This window comes from Microtus pennsylvanicus, chromosome 1 (genome assembly GCF_037038515.1).
Source record: "Microtus pennsylvanicus isolate mMicPen1 chromosome 1, mMicPen1.hap1, whole genome shotgun sequence".
NCBI classification, from domain to species: Eukaryota; Metazoa; Chordata; class Mammalia; order Rodentia; family Cricetidae; genus Microtus; species Microtus pennsylvanicus.
The window spans coordinates 117,266,503-117,286,354 of record NC_134579.1 but is presented as its reverse complement, the minus strand read 5'-3'; the positions used below and the strand labels follow the sequence as shown (position 1 = coordinate 117,286,354).

Sequence of the window (19,852 nt, the reverse complement as noted above, 5' to 3'; positions counted from 1 at the left end):
GTACGTCTGCAATCAGAGTGAGGAAATGAAATCATTTTAAAACAAAATGCAAGATGACTGATTTTTTTTAAAGAATCAATGCACACCTAAAGCAACTTGTTTTACTCTAATTGTTTTATAAGTAACAAACACTTTTGAAAACAAGTTTATTGCTATTTTTTTGCATATGTTTATGCCAGAGTGAGAATGTCTTCCATATGTATACAAGTAACACAAAAAAGAGGGATTCAGAGGCCCTGGATCTGAAATGGTAGAGTTATGAGCCTCACAATTTAAGTACAGGTATCTGAACTCAGGTCACCTCCAAAATGAATATGTGCTGAGCCACCTGTCAACATCCAAATACCTTTTATCCAATAAACCAAAGTCTCTCACAGATTAACAACAAGAGCAACAAAACCTAAATAAATAAAGAAGTAAATAAATGATCCTTGGAAACATGATGCATCAACATTGAGATGATGTGTATGTTAAATTTGCACCATAAATAAATACAGTACAGTGACAATTCCCAACAATTTATAACAGAAAAGCTGATTACAAAGCTACATTCGTATTGGAAGCACACAGAGTAATCAATTAGGATTATGAAAAATAGTACACAGGCTGCCATAATATAACTTCTTTGTGGGTGGTGGTAGAGGAACACACCTTAAATTCCAGCACTCAGAAAGAAGAGACAGGAGGATCTCTGTGAGTTTGAAGCCAGTCTGGTCTACAGAGCAAGTCCCAGGACAGGCTCCAAAGAAACAGAAAAACCCTGTCTCGGGGAGAAAATATTACCACAAAGCTGATCAATCAAGAATGTGTATGATAGGGGCTGGAGAGATGGCTCAGTGGTTAAGAGCACTGACTGCTCTTTCAGAGGACCCGGGTTCAATTCCCAGCGCCCACATGGCAGCTCACAACTGTCTGTAACTCTAAGATCTGACACTTCACACCAATGCACATGAAATAAAGTTAAATAAACCATAAAAATATTTAAAAAAAAAGAATGTGTATGATATTTGGGAAAGAATAAAGAGAATGGAGAGAAAGTCAAGAACAAAGGCGGGAAAATATAGTCAGCTATTAATCAAAAGGCCAAAGGAAATTTAGTCAGGAAACGTGTGATCTTGACCAATGTTATCCAGCTACCTATGATTCTATGTGTATAGAAATTAAATAAATAAAGACTTCACAATTTTCACAAAATTACCTCAAAGTGATCCTTAAATGTTGTTTCTGACCCTGCAGCTACTGGTATTTCTTCCAGAGAGACCCCATGCTCTAGATCCCTCTCTGCAAAGAGATGATCTCCTGCTATGGCTCTGCAGTCCGTTAGTCCTCCTTGTGTTTTCAGGTAAACCCAGCCCCACTGATGCCCATTCCCAAAACAATATAGAATAATTTTTGCTTCCTGTCACATGGATTATAGCACAAGATATAGACTTTGCCCTATCTACCTGCCCAACACCATACACACCTAACAAACCTCTGCAGCTCAGAAATTCCCTTTGTCCTGTGGAACTAAACATCCATGAATCACACCATTGCAGCTGGTGGCAGCAGAAAGTTAGAAACATTTAAATTATGCATTGCTAAATCAACATCACTGTAGTTCTACCAGCTTTAAAACTACTTGAAACATAAGACAAACTTGAAAGTAGACTGCAATATTCAGAATTCTAGAAACCAGATTATCAGTTTTCAAATCTGTCTTCCCACTGTAGACCAAAAGCATGACTCTGTGTGTAGAGTGGACAGTGAGATTACAAGCATAATATCCTACCATGCCAGTGCTGCAGAGTCTCCCTCTCCCCAGGAAATCCATAGAGAGCGAGGCTCGGAGGACAAGGAGCACTGCCCGGGTCATTACATAGAGCAATAGAACCACAGTCTGGCACATGGTCCATCCAAATCGCAGCAGAAATGACAGACCAACAGACCTTCTCTGAACACCCTACACTCACTATGGCATAGCTTGTGGTCTTCCTTACAACAATTACAACAAAAGTAGAGAAGAATCCTGGAAAGAACCTGCCAGCCACCTGCCACTATTATTCCTGATTGCTAAGATTTTCCAGAGTTCCTCACTGGCTAAGGCCACCTTGATGGACATCAGAATATTATCAGCTCTCCTAATGGGTGATTAGAGATAAAATGACTCAGACAGCACTGTACTTCCTGCTCTGCCCTTCCAGCCCAGTAGACAGGGCCTAAGTCCAGAAAGTCTGTATTTCAGTACACATTCATCCACTTTCCTAGCCCATACCCTGTTCCTCATCCAGAGCACATGATCCTTTGTATGCACATTCCATTACACACTCAATGTGCAGTGCAGCAAACCTATTGCCTCATACCTGGGAAATCCTGCAGCCAAACACAAGTCACAATTACAACTCTTGTTAAAGAAAAATGGGGCATGAATTAGAAGATATTAAGGGGTCATAGTAAGGCTTGGGGACAGAAAAGAGAATGTGGATATGATATAGTTATAATCTCAAAAAATTATTTTGAAAAGTTGACACAAGATATAAGGCCATGTGATTCAGAAACAAGAGATTATATTAGAGCACATCAAAGACTTCTCAAACCCTTTTGTCTCAAAGTATATATTTAAAACCAGTAAAATAACATTCCTGTTAGGCAGGGCCACATTTTACTCAAATCTATTTTGGTTGAACTGCTGTAACTATAGCAATTTGGTCTCGAGATAAGTTCAGTTCTTCATCCAGATTCTTTATTGCCCAATATGTGGAAATAAAAAAATGACCATCAGGACATTGGTGGAGCACCTAAAATTGATTGTCTGGTTCTGCATTGGTAATCTCAACTACTGTTAAAATAGGAAAGTTCTCAGCCACTGTCCTGTCTCTCCCTTTCTGCACTGTGAATCTACCAGCTTCAAGCCTGACCTATGTACTCACCCTCTTCATCTACAATAATACACTGAAAGTCAGAGAGACTGGAGGTCTCTCATTAGCTGCTTTATTTTTCCTTCCCACTGACCAGTCAAGATCCAGTCCTGAAGAAGTTGAAGGACCATCTACCCAGCACTGGGCAGCAGAGACAGGAATAGGCTTTCAAAGCAATTCTCAGTTACACAGTGTGAGGCAACAATATTACAAGCTCATAATCTCCCCCACTCTCGACAAAGATCAGAGGCCCAAGGCCACTACCAAGGTCACCAAGAAGAACAATAGAACCTGTCTGACTCGTGGTTCATCCCTGTCCAAGCACCTCTGACAGCTCAGCCAACCTGCACTTCCTGGTCTGGGGACAGTGGCTCCTACATTCACCATGGCATGGCTTTTGGTCCTCCTTACAGCTCCTGAGAGCAAAACAAGAGAATCCTGGAAAGAACCTGTAAACTACCTCTGGTGCTTCTAATTGCCAACCAGAGTCCCTCTAGGACCACCCAGCTGGGCTTCAAGACATTAGTAGTTACCCCACTGGGCGAGAAGAGATAGAATGTCTCGAAAAGCAAACATCCTCAAGGTTTGTCCTTACACACTATAGGCAGACAAGAACCTAATCTGGGAAATTTGTAGTTTAATAAAATCTTCCATTCTCTCAGAGGAATTCCTGTTCCTCCTCAAAGGCACCAGGTCCTGTGTGTGGTCTGTGGACCCATGAAATGGCCAGACAGGACATTTATGGAACATCTAAAATTGATCACCTCACTACTCACAGCTAATGTCAATTACCGTCACAGCAGGAAAGCTTTTACCCTCCTTCTTGCCCATCCTTTGTCTGTTGTGACTACACTGGATTTACACTTGGTCAGTGAACTCAATTCTTACACGGCTTTCACTTCACTTGTAAATTCACAATAAAATCTACAGAAATTGGAGGATACTCATTCACTGATCTATTTCTCCTTCACACAGAACAGTCAAGGTCCAGCCTGGTAGGAGTTGCAGGACTGTCTTTCCAGCACTAGGTAGCAGAGGCAGGATTGGGTGTTCACAGCAATTCTCAGTTACATAGCAGGTTGCAAGCCTGAGCTACAGGAGACATTAATCTAAACCAGCTGTTCTCAATCTTCCTAGTGCTGTGACTCTTTAATAGTTACTCTTGATGTAGTGATCCCCCCAACTATAAAATTATTCATACTACTTCATAACTATATTTTTGCTAATGTTAATTATAATATAAATATCTCTACTTTCTGATGATTTTAAGCCAGTCCTGTGATAACTTCATTTGATTCCCCAAAAGAATCATGCCCCACCAGGTTGAGAATCACAGCTATAAACAGATATTAATAAATAGATGAATAAATAAAGAGTACTTAAAAATAGAATGAAATTCAGAAACTGGGAAACATTGGAAAATAGAAACAAAGAGATTATAGCACTTATGCCATTGAAGAAAATAAAATCGAAAATATGATAACCAATAATTGATTTTTTTTTTTATTTTTCAAGACACGGTTTCTCCGTGTATTCAGGAACAAAGTGTGTTTCTTTGCTTGGCCAGTTTCAGAGTCAAAATTATATATTTCACTGGCTCTGGTGTCAGGGTCAGGATTTGTTTCTTTGGCTGACCTACTTACCCTACACATAGGGCTTGATAAATTCATAAATTCATTTTACCATGAGTTTTGAAGTACAAACAGTATAAAAAGGACATCATAATGCTAGAAAAGATTGTTAACACTGTCAAATTTATTCCTACGGAAGAAATAGTCTTGTATTGTAGGCAGAAGATTCTTGTTCATTCCTGGCTATAGAGAATCAAAATAATCACACAGAAACTATACTAATTAACAGTGCTTGGCCTATTGGCTTGGGATTCTTATTAACTAATACTGACATCTTAAATTACCCCATTCCTAATATTTTGTATTTTATCACAAGACTTGTGATTTACCAGTAAGGTTCCAGGGCATCTGTCTCCTTCAGCAGATACATGGAGTCTGACTCCACTTTCTTTTCTCCTCTATCTCTGCTTGGAATTCCTGCCTTGCTCTATTCTGCCCTGCTATAGGACCAAAGCAGCTTCTTTATTAAACAATGGTAACAAAATATATTCACAGCATACAGAAGGGAAACTCAAATCACTGTGTAGTTGATTATAAGTGTTTTGACTGAAGATCTTACCAAATACTTTATAATAAGAAGTCCTCAGTTGCTTTTTCAGGTAGTCATTGTGTATTGTAATATACAAAGATTTTAGTAGATTGTTGCACACAAAAAGTTTTATTCCTATATAAAGTACAAAACTTTATCATACTGAATACATTCAAAGGGTTTCTATGCAGTATGATTTTTCTCATGACTTAGATTATTCATACATGCAAATGCTTTACCATATTGATGACATTCATAGAGTTTATCTTCACTGTGTGATCTTTTATGTACTTGAAGAGTCCTGTGAAGTGCAAAGCCTTTACCACACTCATTACATTCATAGGATTTATCTCTAGCATGTGTTAGTTAATGTCTTTAAAGCCTTTAGCACAATAATTATATACGTGATGTTTCTATCAAGTATGGGTTCCCCTATGTTTTCAGAGATCACTATACATGCAAAGGCTTTACCACATTGATTATATTCATAGGGTTTCTCTCCAGTATGTGTTCTTCCATGTGTTTGGAGACAACTGTGACAAACAAAGGCTTTACCACACTGATTACTTTTATAGGGTTTTCTCTCCAACATGGCTACTTTCATGACTTTGTAGATGAATGTGCTGTGCAAAGGCTTCACCACACTGATTACACTCATAGGCTTTCTTTACAATATGGGTTCGTTTATGTTTTTGGAAACTACTGGGATATGCAAATGCTTTGCCACACTGATTACATTCATACAGTTTTTCTCCAGTATGGGTTCTTTTATGCTTTCGAAGAGTACTGGGATATGCAAAGGCTTTGCCACAATGATTACATTCATAGGGTTTCTCTCCAGTATGGCTTCTTTCATGATCTTGGAGACTCTTGGAATATGCGAAAGCTTTACCACACTGATTACATTCATAGGGTTTCTCTCCAGTATGGCTTCTTTCATGATATTGGAGACTACTGGATCTTGCGAAAGCTTTACCACATTTATTACATTCATAGGGTTTCTCTCGAGTATGGGTTATTTTATGCTTTCGGAGAGTACTGTGATCTGCAAAGGCTTTACCACACTGATTACATACATAGGGTTTCTCTCCAGTATGGCTTCTTTCATGAGTTTGAAGATAAATGTGCTGTGCGAAGGCTTTACCACACTGTTTACATTCATAGGGTTTCTCTCCAGTATGGGTTCGTTCATGATTTTGAAGATGAATGTGCTGTGCGAAGGCTTTACCACACTGTTTACATTCATAGGGTTTCTCTCCAGTATGGCTTCTCTCATGAGTGTGAAGATAACTGTGCTGTGCGAAAGCTTTACCACACTGATTACATTCATAGGGTTTCTCTCCAGTATGGGTTCTTTTATGTTTTTGAAGACTACTTTTTTCAGCAAAGGCTTTACCACACTGATTACATTCATAGGGTTTCTCTCCACTATGGCTTCTTTCATGAATTTGAAGATGAATGTGCTGTACGAAGGCTTTACCACACTGATTACATTCAAACAGTTTTTCTCCAGTATGGGTTTTTTTATGCTTTCGGAGAGTATTGGGATGGACAAAGGCTTTACCACACTGATTACATTTATAGGGTTTCTCTCCAGTATGGGTTATTTTATGCTTTTGGAGATTACTGTGATCTGCAAAGGCTTTACCACACTGACTACATTCATAGGGTTTCTCTCCAGTATGGCTTCTTTCATGAGATTGAAGATGGTCTTGCCTAGCGAAGGCTTTACCACACTGATAACATTCATAGGGCTTCTCTCCAGTATGTGTTCTTTTATGCATTTGAAGAGTATGGTGACGTGTAAAGGTTTTGCAACACTTATTACATTCAAAGGGTTTCTCTCCGGTGTATGATCTTTTATGCATTTGAAGATGACTGTGATATGAAAAAGCTTTACCATACTCATTTTCTTCATAAGGTTTCAATCTAGTGTGTGTTTTTTCATGCCTGTGAAGATGACATGCAAAAGCTTTAAGACATTGAGTACATGCAGAAATTTTGACTTTTTTCATCCCTACAATGATAATGGTACATGTGAAAGCATTACTACATTTAATACATTGTTGAATATTTTTATCTGTATAAATTAATTTTACAATTTAGTCTATTTTAAAGAAGAATTATATGTTAAGGTTTTATCACCATGTTTACAATCTTGTTTTTCCCCTTCATTAAGGCTTGCTTTTCATCTTTGAGGATAACTGATAACAGCCTTTATTACATGGTTTACATTTCCAGAAACTTTTTTTCTGTATGAGAATTTTCATGTATTTGAAGAGAACTGAAAAAACTCAGAGCTTTACTACTCTTATTGCATTCATAATGTTTCCTATACTGTGAGTGAAATTACATTTGCTAAGTGTACTAGGACAAACAGAAGATTTTACACAGTCCTAGTACTCATGGTGCTTTTCTGAAATGTGAGCTTGTTGATATATTAACAATGAGACTAGGAAAACAATGACTTGTATACCTGTACATCAAATTCAACAAGTATACTCAACATGGGGACTGCTATATATCTTCTATTTGTTCTGAGAGAGAGGTATGTTATATTTCTTCACATCCCTATGCTCATGTGGCTTGTATCCAGAGGAACATATGATATACTTAATAAAGGAAGAATAACAAATGTCAAGCTTCCACATTGAGTTCACAGTTTGACTTTCTGTCCTCATAGACTTTTGGTAAATGGATTGAGGCCTCTCCAGACAGCTGCCCTTGATTTGTTACTCTAACTGCCCTCTCACTAAACTTAACACAGTAACAAGTTTATGGGATAAACTACCTTTTTAGGGAATATTAGTGTAATAGTTTCAGAGATATACTTATCATGTTTTCAACATGTATCTTTTATAATATGAATAATATGAAATAAATGAACTGACAATTTTACAGTATAGCTCTCATTGTATAATGATTGAAAAGGAAATATAGGTTAAGGCATCATTTCCTTGATTCTTTTCTTAAAAGAATGACTTGCAAATGCAGTTCACCTATCTGAAATTAAGGTATATGATTTTGTGATGATTTTAATAATCATCAATGCACTTTGTTACATTGTTGTTTTGGTTGAAAACATATAGGATACATTATAAATTTTTCAGGGGTACATTTGTATGAGCTTATACATGGAAATTACCTTTCATATCTTCTGGAACTTTGACAATATTGTTCAATATTATGGTCTTCCCAATTATATCCTAAAATGTAGTGACAGAAAAATGTATGATATATATTAAAAATTGTAAAAAATTTAGTTACCATATAAGCAAAACTTAGAACCATGCCTGATTTCTTTACCCATTCTTCTTTCTCATATCATATTACAAAAGAGCATCATTAACCAATGAACACTTGTCCCCTTATTTGAAACATGAAAGATAATTCAGTCTTACCTATAGTAGTGAGGTTTCTGTAGGTCTCTACCATCACATCTTTGTAGAGACTCTTCTGGGAAGGATTCAGCAAAGTCCATTCTTCCCAAGTCAAGTCGACATGTACGTCATCATAGGTCACTGCATTCTAAAATATCCCATACATGTGTACAACAGAAAGTATGATTTGACAACACTGTAAATGTGTACTTCTTTGACAGTATAGTCATATGATTCTGGTGCTCCCCATACTTATTCCATGACATAGACATCATAATTTAATCAACAAGTCACTTTAGAAGCAAACTGATCCCGAAGTTCACCATTGTCATTTCTGAATCATTTGAATGGGATATCACCTTGCAAGAGAAATGCCTACTACCCAACAATGAAAGATACATAAACAGATCAACAGTACTGAGTACAGATAAGAGAAATTGTATGAATGATTAATTTCTGACTACAAAAAAAGAAACATAAGATGAAAAAGCAGGATGCATTGAATCATTCCTCTAATCCGTGTACTCAGAAGGCAGAGGCATGAATATTTATCTGCCTCTGAGTTGAATACCAGCCTAGTCCATGCAATCACTTCTAGGGCAGCCAGAAATACATGTTAAATACCTCTTTCACATGATAAAAATCAATCAAACAAACATAAAAGTTAGGAATAACTCACAGGTATTTGCTGAAGTTTCTACAAAACTTAGGCATTCACATCAACTATTTATTCATCTACCAGAAACCTGAAGTGCCCCAATTTAAACTGCAACATAAATAAGATTTGACTAAACGGCACTGTGTGTTTGAAAAGTTACAAATGGACAAATGAAAACAATAGCAATTAATATGCTGATTACAGATAATCAACACAGAGCAGGAAAGATGGCTCAACAGTAAAGAGTCCTCCTGGTCTTGTGTACCAATGACTTCCATGGGGGATAATAACTATGCATTACTCCAAGTGCAATGTTTCTAGTACCATCTTTTGATCAATGTAAGGAAGGACCAGGTACTCACATCATGCATAACCATGCATACAGGTAAAATACTCTTTTTAAGATAAAAACTCAAAAAAAACAAAACAGGCAGAAAGAAGGTTATGCACCTGCAATCCAATGACTCAGAAGGCACAGGTAGTATTAATGTCTTGAATACATGCCATCCAGGGAAAGATAATGATACCCTCTGTAAAATTTAAAATTTAAGATATGGGTGAAGTTCACTACAATAGCGTATGCTTGATTAAAAAAATGATATAAAAACAAAAAAGTCAGGAATGCTGGCCCACCTTTAATCTCAGCACTATGGCGTCAGAGTTAAGAGGTACTCTGAGGTTGAAGCCAAACTGGTATATACAGCTACTTTCAGGACAGCTAGGGCTACACAGACAAACCATGTCTTCAAAAATAAATCAACAAAAATAAAAACAGTAGGCTACCAAACAACCTTAGCACCAAATAGCAGCTAGTTCTACTCAACCTTATGTGATTTAGTGATAGAGTTTATGATGGTGGGGAAGTAATGACAGAAAGCTGACTGATTAGTTTCAACCACAACACAGTAGGCACAAAGAACAGAAAATGGGTTGAGGCTATAGAAACTCATATTGTGGGATTCCAATCTGTATGCTGTGATTATCATTGGTTAGTAAAGAAACTGCTTTGGACCTATAACAGAGCTATAGGACAACTCTAAGGTGGGTTGGGAAAACTAAGCTGAATGCTGGGAGAAAGAAGGCAGAGTCAGAGAGAAGTCATGTAGCCCTGCAGAAGACAGATGCTGAGAACTTTATCTTGTAAGTTATACCCACATTGCAATACACAGATTGATAGAAATTGATTAAATTAACATGTAAGAGTTAGCCAATAAGTTGCTAGAGCCAATGAGCTAAGCAGCGATTTAATTAATACAGATTCTGTGTGATTGTTTTCGGGCTGAGCAGCTGGGAACTAACAAGCAGTTTCCCATAATAAACACGACCACGCAGCCAACTAAAATCCACTTACAATCTTAGAGAGCTTAGAAAGGAATCCTAGACACTAAAAAATGAAGTTTAGCTACATTTCTTTCCCCAAATGGCCTTTGCTTACTGGTGACATGCTTTGGCACCTTTAAGAGAGGTTTTCCTGATTTAGAGGTAGCAGAAAAAAAGCTGCACCATTTTGAAATGCAGGCTTTCTGGGCTGTGCTGTCAGCGCGAACTCTGACTCTTTCTGGAGGACCAGTAATGGGGTCTGTGAGGAGATTGCTAATGGCAACTGAGACCCGGTGAATGCCTGAAAATGGGGCAATGTACATGGCTCTCGGAGGGAGCAAATGTGCCTCTGCCATCTTGGACTGTGTGGAGCAAGCAGCCAGGACATATTTTCTCTACCAATGGCACAGCTTAAGTTCATAAGAAGTGCTTAGCATTTTAAGAAGCACACTCCTGAACAGGAAAGAATTACGGATACACAATAGTACAATTTCATACATAAAAGACCTCTAAATGAGTCAGAGTGTGTTTTAAAAATGTACATAGAGCTGGGAGAGAAAAGGAAAACAATAGAGTTATAAAAAGATGTAAATGGCTCATAAAAAATGAAACGAAGTCTTTAAAGAGACAGAGAACAGACAGTCATAAATTAAAAGAGTAAAGACAATTAAACAAATATTAAAAAGTAATAGAATAAAAACAACTAACCCACATAAAGAAGGACTGTATACACAGTGTCTGGATTATGTATATTGTTTTATTTTCTTTGAATTTTTGAATGAGGAAATAAAAACATTTTCAAACCAAATGCAGAATAATAAATTTTTTTAAGAAACAGCATATGATTTGTGAGAGCCAGCACTGGGAGTGCCATCACTGGGAAGGTACATCAGTAGGCAAGGAGACCTGATCCTGTAAAAGAAGATCCATAGGGAAGCATTCAGAGGAAGTGATGTGCAGGTGCTAAACCAAGAATTCACCCAACAATCTGAAAAACAACATAAAACCACCAGAACCCAGGGAGCTCACAACAGGAGGACATGAACACCTTAATCAAGAAGAAGTAGAAAAAAATTGACTTTATGAAAGTGATTGAGGCCCCTAAACAGCATGTAAAAAATGCCCTTATAGAAATGGATGAGAAGTATAACAGAAAGTTTGAAGAATTGAATAAATCAGTGAATGACACCCTAGGAAACCAAGGAAAAACAATCAAACAGATAATGGAAACAGTTCAAGACTTGAAAACTAAAATGGAGGCAAAGAAGAAAACACAAACAGAGGGCCGGCTGGACATGGAAAATCTAGGTAAACAAATAGAGACTACAGAAACAAGCATTACCAGCAGAATACAAGAGATAGAAGAAAGAATCTCAGATTCTAAAGATAACATAGAGAAAACAAACGCACTGATCAAAGAAAACAGCAAAACCAACAAACTCTCATCCCAAAACATTCAGGAAATCTGGGACACAATAAAAAGACCAAACCTAAGAATAATAGAAGTAGAAGAAGGAGAAGTGCAGCTCAACGGTCCAGAAAATATATTTAATAAAATTATAGAAGAAAACTTTCCCAACCTAAAGAAAGATATACCTATGAAGGTTCAGGAAGCATACAGAACACCTAATAGGCTGGATCAAAAAAAAAAACATCCCCTCGCCATATAATAATCAAAACACAAAGCATACAGAATAAAGAAAGAATATTAAGAGCTGCAAAGGAAATGGGCCAAGTTACTTATAAAGGTAAACCTATCAGACTTACACCTGACTTCGCTATGGAAACCATGAAAGCCAGAAGGTCTTGGATAGATAGATGTACTGCAGACACTAAGAGACCATGGATGAAGCCCAGACTACTATACCCAGCCAAGCTTTTGTTCACTATAAATGGAGAAAACAAAATTTTCCAGGATAAAAACAAATTTAAACAATACGTAGCCACAAATCCAGCCTTACAGAAAATAATAGAAGGAAAATCACTAACCAAGGATGAAGGCGTAAGTCACAAACAATGCCAATTTGGGATTATGATTAATAGGGTGATATTTATTTAAAGGGGAAAAACTTACAGATCACTTTCAGCCCTCTGCGTAACCAGGAAGGAAGTCAAGTCACCGGCGGAGCAGGAAGTGAAGAGAGCGAGGAGAGGGAAGTGGCCGCTTTTTTAAAGGGAGAGAGACCACGCCCCAAGGGGCTGGTATCTCAGCGGCGATAGGCTGGAGGAGTGGGAGGACCTCCCGTAACACCTCCCCCTTTTGTTTAAATAAGAGAGTTCTAAACCTACTATGAAATTATATACAATAAGTACAAATATCCTATTCTAACTAGCTTAGGTCTTGTATAATAAATAACTTGGCCAAGTCATGAGAGAAAAGTAACTACATCTATATAGTCTTCAACCCCATCGAAGATCTGAGAAGGGAAATAATGTTACCTGGTTAATTAGGAAGTTCAGTAAAACAACTTCCAAAACATGCAACAAATCACAGAGACAACTAGCTACCTAGGCAATCACCCAAAGTCACATTAGCAGTGTTGAAGCAACCAACTTTGGCTAAGGCCTAACATAACTGACACACCATTTTCAAAGGCAAGCAACTTTTCAAAACTATCTTACCCTGTCTTGGCAGGATAAGACAGCCCTGTTTTATCCATTGATGCATGCTCTGTATCTTTGTCAGTGGTTGAGGTATGGGCATTTCTTTGCCCCAAGGCCAGTTCTGCCAAAAGGAAAGGCTCCAGGTGGAGTGTCTTTGGTGCTCAACATTCTCTCGGGAATAGAGTAGTGTTGCCAGGAGCAATTGTGTCTCACTACCACAAAACTCTGAGTTAGATTAAAGGCCATTTTCTACAGCTCTTTGAAGAAGTTGAAGATTATCTATCTATACTGAGTATAATCTCTATATATCTAAAGAACCTGATTAGTCTAATTATAAATGACAAACTTAGATGACTGTTAGTCTATATAATTCTCAATATCTATCTAACTTAAAGATTAAGACAATAAACAACTGTGAAACAAATGAGGACAATGACCTCCAAATATAAACAATGTACAAATATACATTGCAGTAGGTAAATATATATCAATACACAAACATTATATAAGTATCTTAATCAGAGGTAGAAATGTACACAGCAATATGGTAAATATATACAATACAATATATGTCAATACATAAAAATGTTTTAAACAAGGTAGAAAAATGCATGCATACAATAGTCAATATAATTTAACTTTGTATCAATATACAAGAATCTATACCAATATATTTGTCTAAAAACAGTAACTCACAATTACAAATCTATTATCCCATCATCCCTCTTTTTTTTTTTTTTCAAAATGATCCCTGAGCTTATAAAATTCCTCCCCCAACCCTCAATCATATACTAATTATAATCAACCCCTAAATGATGTCCCTAAACCCAAGGGCAAACTTTACTGGGAGAGGGGACGTCGTCCTCTAGAATTACTTCCAGCTGTCATGGGGGCGACGTTCTTTCTGGGGGATCCTGTGAAAGTAAAATGATGGTTAAATTTCAAGATCAAGTCTTTTAATATTGCCAATAGTCTCTGAGTATTTTGTGCAGGTCTGGCCAAAATGTTGTATAAGATGTGCACCATTTCAGCTAACCAAGTTGGAACTGTCTTGTGCAGCTGGTACCCAAAGCAGGTCTTGTTGTAGCGCTATCAGTATCATGACGTCATATCAACCAGGTGGAGTTGTTGTTATGGGGCCCCATCTTCTTCCTGGAAACTTCAAATGTCACTTCAGGAAAAACTCATTGTTCATTATGAAAAACTTAAGCATTAATCATATAGACATATATATATATTCAATGAAAGACATGATAGATATATTCAATGAAAAGTATGATAGATATGAAGAAAAGCAAAGATGTTTTCTAAACTCATATTTCTTTCTGTCCCACATCATGGCTCTTGACATGAGACAGAAACTCCAGAAACTCTGGGTTTTTCTCTTACTAACAGGCTTGGAATTGGAGAGGGACTGAGCCAGAGTCCAACTTCAAAACCAGCTTTATAAATTTAGAAATATGGTTTAATATTACTTACACATCCCATTCAGTTTTCTTGATATTTCCTATCGGGCAGGTATTTTTCCATCTGTCAGTATCCAAACATCCAGGGTCCCTTGAATTTCTCAAAGATGAGTGTTTTCCTGTGGAGATAAGAACAGAACCCTGCCCCCATTCTATATGTTTTTCTTACCACCTGTATGAATATCATCATTGTGGATAAGTTGTCATTTCTCCTTTCCAAGAGGTTTCTCCTCTTCAAATCGAAACTTTATTAATTTTGATGGTATCCACAATTTTTCTTCTCCTGTGGAAACAAGAGCAAAACCCCTTCCCCAACGTAGCACATCTCCTGGCTTCCACTGAGAGGTCAGCACATCTTTGAAATAAATCGGTTGATTTAGTTCAGCAGACTTTTCCATTATCCAATGTCTTTCTGCTGCTGTCGTTCCTTTCTCATTAGCGTTAAGAAAATTCAAGGTTAATAAAGCATTATGTAATCTATTTCTGGGGGTATTTTCGGTCCCTTTCTGTTTGTTCAGCATATCCTTTATAGTACGATTTGATCTTTCTATAACTGCCTGACCTGTAGGATTATTTGGTATACCTGTAATGTGTTTTATATTATAATAATCAAAAAAGCGTTTCATTTTCTTAGATACATATGCTGGACCATTGTCTGTCTTTATTTGTGCAGGTATACCCATGATGGCCATAACTTCCAATAAATGTGTGATTACTGAATCAGCCTTTTCTGAGCTCAGGGCAGTAGCCCATTGAAAACCTGAATACGTGTCTATGGTGTGGTGTACATATTTTAATTTACCAAATTCCATAAAGTGGAACACATCCATCTGCCAGATTTCATTTCTCTTAGTGCCTTTTGGGTTACTCCCTGCAGGCAACGGTGTTTGATTATAGAAAGAACAAGTAGGACATCTCTTTATAATGTCCTTAGCTTGTTGCCAAGTAATGGAAAATTCTTTCTTTAGGCCTTTACTATTGACATGATGCTTCTTATGAAATTCTGAGGCCTGCAACACACTTCCAATCAATAATTGATCAATCTCAGCATTGCCTTGGGCTAGAGGACCAGGCAGACCTGTATGGGAACGGATGTGTGTTATGTACATCGGACAAAGCCTGTTCCTGATTATGTCTTGTACCTGGATAAACAATGAAGTCAACTCTGTGCCATCTGGTATAAATTCAGCGGTTTCAATATGCAAGATAACTCTTTCTGCATATTGTGAATCTGTAACTATATTAAGAGGTTCTTTAAAATCCCTTAGCACCATAAGAATGGCATATAATTCTGCCTTCTGGACAGAATTATAAGGGCTTTGTTCCACCTTACTCAATTCATCTGACTTGTAACCTGCTTTCCCTGATTTATTTGCATCAGTATAGAACGTACGGGCTCCAGTTATTGGAGCATCACGTACAATTCTAGGAAGAATCCAAGAAGTTCTTTTTATGAGGTTAAGTCTACCACTTTTGGGATAGTTGCTATTAATTTCTCCCAAAAAATTAGCACAAGCTCTTTGCCACGGTTCATTGTCTTCCCATAACTTTTTTATTTCTTCAGTAGTAAAAGGCACTATAATTTCTGCTGGGTCTATACCTGCTAGTTGACGAAGTCTCAGCTTACCTTTTATAATTAATTCAGAGACTTTTTCCACATAAGTTTTTAATTTTTTACTTGGTTTATTAGGTATAAATATCCACTCTAAAATAATATCTTCCCTCTGCATTAGAATCCCTGTAGGAGAAATTCTGGAAGGCAATATGACTAGGATGCAGCTAAGATTTGGGTTCACCCTATCCACATGTGCCTCCTGTAATTTTTCCTCAATCATTGTCAGTTCCTTTTCTGCTTCAGCTGTCAGTTCTCTTGGACTATTCAAATCTTTATCACCATCTAAGGTTTTGTTTAAATGAACTATTAGATCAGGTGTTATCCCAACAGCTGGTCGTAGACTGGAAATGTCTCCTAACAATCTTTGGAAGTCATTAAGAGTCTTTAAGCGGTCTCTCCTAATTTGTGCCTTTTGCGTTTTAATTTTCTCTAACCCTATTCTGTAACCTAGGTAATTAATAGAGTTTCCTCTTTGAATCTTTTCAGGGGCAATTTGTAATCCCCACCTAGGCAAGACTTTCTTTACTTCTTCAAACATCCTTTCTAAAGTATCTTTATTTGAATCAGATAACAAGATGTCATCCATGTAATGATAAATAATGGACTTGGGGAATTGTTTACGAATTATTTCCAATGGCTTACTTACAAAATATTGGCACAGTGTAGGACTATTGAGCATACCCTGTGGGAGGACAGTCCATTGATATCTCCTATTGGGCTGAGAATTATTATAAGTAGGCACTGTGAAGGCAAATTTTTCTCTATCCTTTTCTTGTAACGGTATAGTGAAAAAACAATCTTTCAAATCAATAACTATAAGAGGCCATCCTTTTGGTAACAGAGAAGGCAAAGGAATTCCAGATTGTAGTGAGCCCATAGGTTGAATTACTTTGTTGACAGCTCTTAGATCTGTCACCATTCTCCATTTACCAGATTTCTTTTTTACAACAAACACAGGAGAATTCCAAGGGCTGGTTGATTCTTCAATGTGGTGAGCATCTAGTTGCTCCTGCACCAGCTGTTCCAATGCCTGTAGTTTATCTTCAGCTAGAGGCCACTGTTTGATCCATATTGGCTTCTCAGTTAGCCATTTTAAAGGTAGGGCTGTTGGTACCTCTAAAGGTTTGGTATTTGCTGTATGTTCTTGTACAGCCTGAATGGCTAGTGACCTTTTTCCATAATACCTCATCATATACTTCCCAGAATTATGAGTTCCTGGAACTACAGGAATGTTAATCTGGGTATTCCATTGCTGTAGCAGGTCACGGCCCCATAAATTTATGGCAATATTGGCTATATATGGCCTTAGTCTTCCTATTTGCCCTTCGGGCCCTATGCATTCAACCCATCTTGTGCTTTGTTTTACACGAGATAGGGTTCCAATTCCCAGGAACTGAACATCAACCTCTTGAAGAGGCCAATTCGGATGCCAAGATTCTGGGGTAATGATACTTACATCCGCACCTGTGTCTAATAAGCCTTCAATAAAAGTGCCATTTATACAGACTCTTAGCTTTGGTCTTTGATCATTAATAGAAGTCTGCCAAAATATACGTTTACTCTGTCCAACTGGGTTTTTTGACTCATCCTCCACATGGATTTCATCATTTAGACCAGTATTACTTTTTACAGCAGAAATTGGAGCTTTTAATTTTCTTGGTGAGGCACGTTCTCCACTGTGACTGGGAATGACTGGGCCACTGTTGGCTTGGGGGCCTGCGAGAGGCCCCTCAAGGAGTTTCCCGACGGTATCGGGTTGCCTTGTTTGTCTGTTGTTGACCTGCATTCATTGGACCAATGTCGGCCTTTACCGCATCTCCTACATATACCTGAAGGCCTAGGTCTCCTATCTTTGTCATTCCCAGAGGAGATAATATTCCTAGAAATTCTGTGCCTGCAATCCCTTTTCAGATGTCCTAATTTACCACAATTAAAACACCTGGCAGTTTGATGTCTCCTCATTGCTGTGGAAATCGCTTCTCCTACCCAAGATTCATCGTTATAGCTAAACGTCTCAACATTCATCGTATGCTGAATCCATTCATCCATAGGTGCTGATCTAGACTTTAAAGGCCCAATTATCTTTTTGCATTCTATGTTTGCATTCTCAAAAGCTAGAGATTCAAGAAGTATTCGTCTAGCTTCTGGGTCTGTTACCCCTATGTCCAGAGCCTTAATTAATCTTTGCAAAAAGTCAATAAAGGGTTCTCTCTGTCCCTGCCTAATTCTGGTATATGATTCAACCCTTTTTGCTGGATCTTGTATCCTATTCCAAGCATTTAAAGCTGCTTGGTGACATAGACACAGTACTTCATCATCATAAAGAGCTTGGACCTGTGGATCAGCATATTCTCCTGCACCAAGAATTTGGTCTTGGGAAACCTCAATACCTTTTGCTCTTCCTTGCTGTTCCATATGTTTGGATTCTTCTCTGAAATAAATTCCAAACATCAAGGAAGGTCCATTATCTAAAACTGCAGACACTAACTGATGGAAATCATGGGGGGTAGCTCTAGCATTAGAAGCCCAAGTCCTTATCATTTCCTTTACGTATGCAGAGTGCAAGCCAAAATTAACAATAGCTTGCTTAATTTCTTTTAGATCATTCATTGCTATTGGCGTCCATCTAGCTTCTCTGACTCCCTTTGAGCCTTTAGAAGTTGACGCTTTGTCAGAATTAAGTATAGGGTATGCTGCTAAAACCTTTGGTAAGCCAGTTCTAATAGCTGGTATTGGCATTGTATTCTGTCCTTGTGCCTTATTACTCTGTTCACCAGCTCCAATCATTTCTTCAATCATTTCAAGTCTTTTTATTATTGTCTCTTTTGAATCCTTAATCTCCTGACCTGCATGAGTTTCTAGTAAAGATTGTATGGTTCTTAGGAGTGCCATGATCTTCCTAAATGATAGAATATGCAAAAAAATACTGAAACCTAGTAACCAGTAAATTAAGTTATCCCCATAGTCATATAAACCTTGCATGATATAACCCATTGTATTGGTAACCAGAACAGTAAAATTCGCGTTAGAAACGGGAACTGCCATATTACCTATTATCCAGCAGGTGGCGCTGTTGCCAAGTCTCGACGAAAACACGGTCCTGTTTCAGAGTCCGCCTAGTATTTGTTAAAAACTGGAAAATGTAAGTTGCTCAACAAAGTAAATGTAATTAAATCAATTCCAGAGATGGAACCAGAAACCAGAATCCAGGGGTAGAAAAGAGCAACCTGGAAGCCGCTTATGCCTCCACGTGACAGAGTCACCCTGAGGGGTTGCAGCTTTCAGCAACCGCGTGCTCTGGTTCGCGCCACTTAAGAGCTGTGCTTGCAAGGGGGATTTAAAAACGACTCAGAAAAGAGCAAACCAGGCGGGCAGAGACTACGTGGGCCTGTGGAGTTTAAATCCACAGGCAGCGGCTGAGGAAGCAAGGGCTCCCGCCAAGCTGAACAAGCGCCCGCCAAGCCGAACTTGCGGCCGCCAAGCCGAACTTGCGGCCGCCAAGCCGAACTTCCGGCCGCCAAGCCGAACTCGCGGCTGCGAGCCGGGAGAGGTTCTAAAACCAAACGTTGGGCGCCAAATGAAGGCGTAAGTCACAAACAATGCCAATTTGGGATTATGATTAATAGGGTGATATTTATTTAAAGGGGAAAAACTTACAGATCACTTTCAGCCCTCTGCGTAACCAGGAAGGAAGTCAAGTCACCGGCGGAGCAGGAAGTGAAGAGAGCGAGGAGAGGGAAGTGGCCGCTTTT

At 38.2% G+C, this 19,852-nt stretch overlaps 2 protein-coding genes across 5 annotated transcripts in view; both read right to left on the bottom strand.

The window, feature by feature from the left end:
- The window catches only part of LOC142854930 (uncharacterized), a 53,735-nt gene that overhangs the window by 17,968 nt on the left and 15,915 nt on the right, over positions 1–19,852 (bottom strand). The window lies entirely within an intron of this gene.
- LOC142854903 (uncharacterized) overlaps positions 437–19,852 on the bottom strand; it is a 35,346-nt gene continuing 15,930 nt past the window's right edge. The window contains exons 2-4 of one of the 4 annotated variants that reach the window (XM_075981323.1): positions 8,459–8,585; positions 8,203–8,263; positions 437–7,007 (exon numbers count right to left, since the gene is read on the bottom strand). In XM_075981323.1, the coding sequence (XP_075837438.1) occupies positions 5,627–7,007; positions 8,203–8,263; positions 8,459–8,585 (1,569 nt within the window). In that variant the 3' untranslated portion in view covers positions 437–5,626. Of the gene's footprint in view, positions 7,075–8,202; positions 8,264–8,458; positions 8,586–19,852 lie in introns of all 4 variants that reach the window. The other 3 variants (XM_075981348.1, XM_075981331.1, XM_075981341.1) reach the window with 3 other exon arrangements.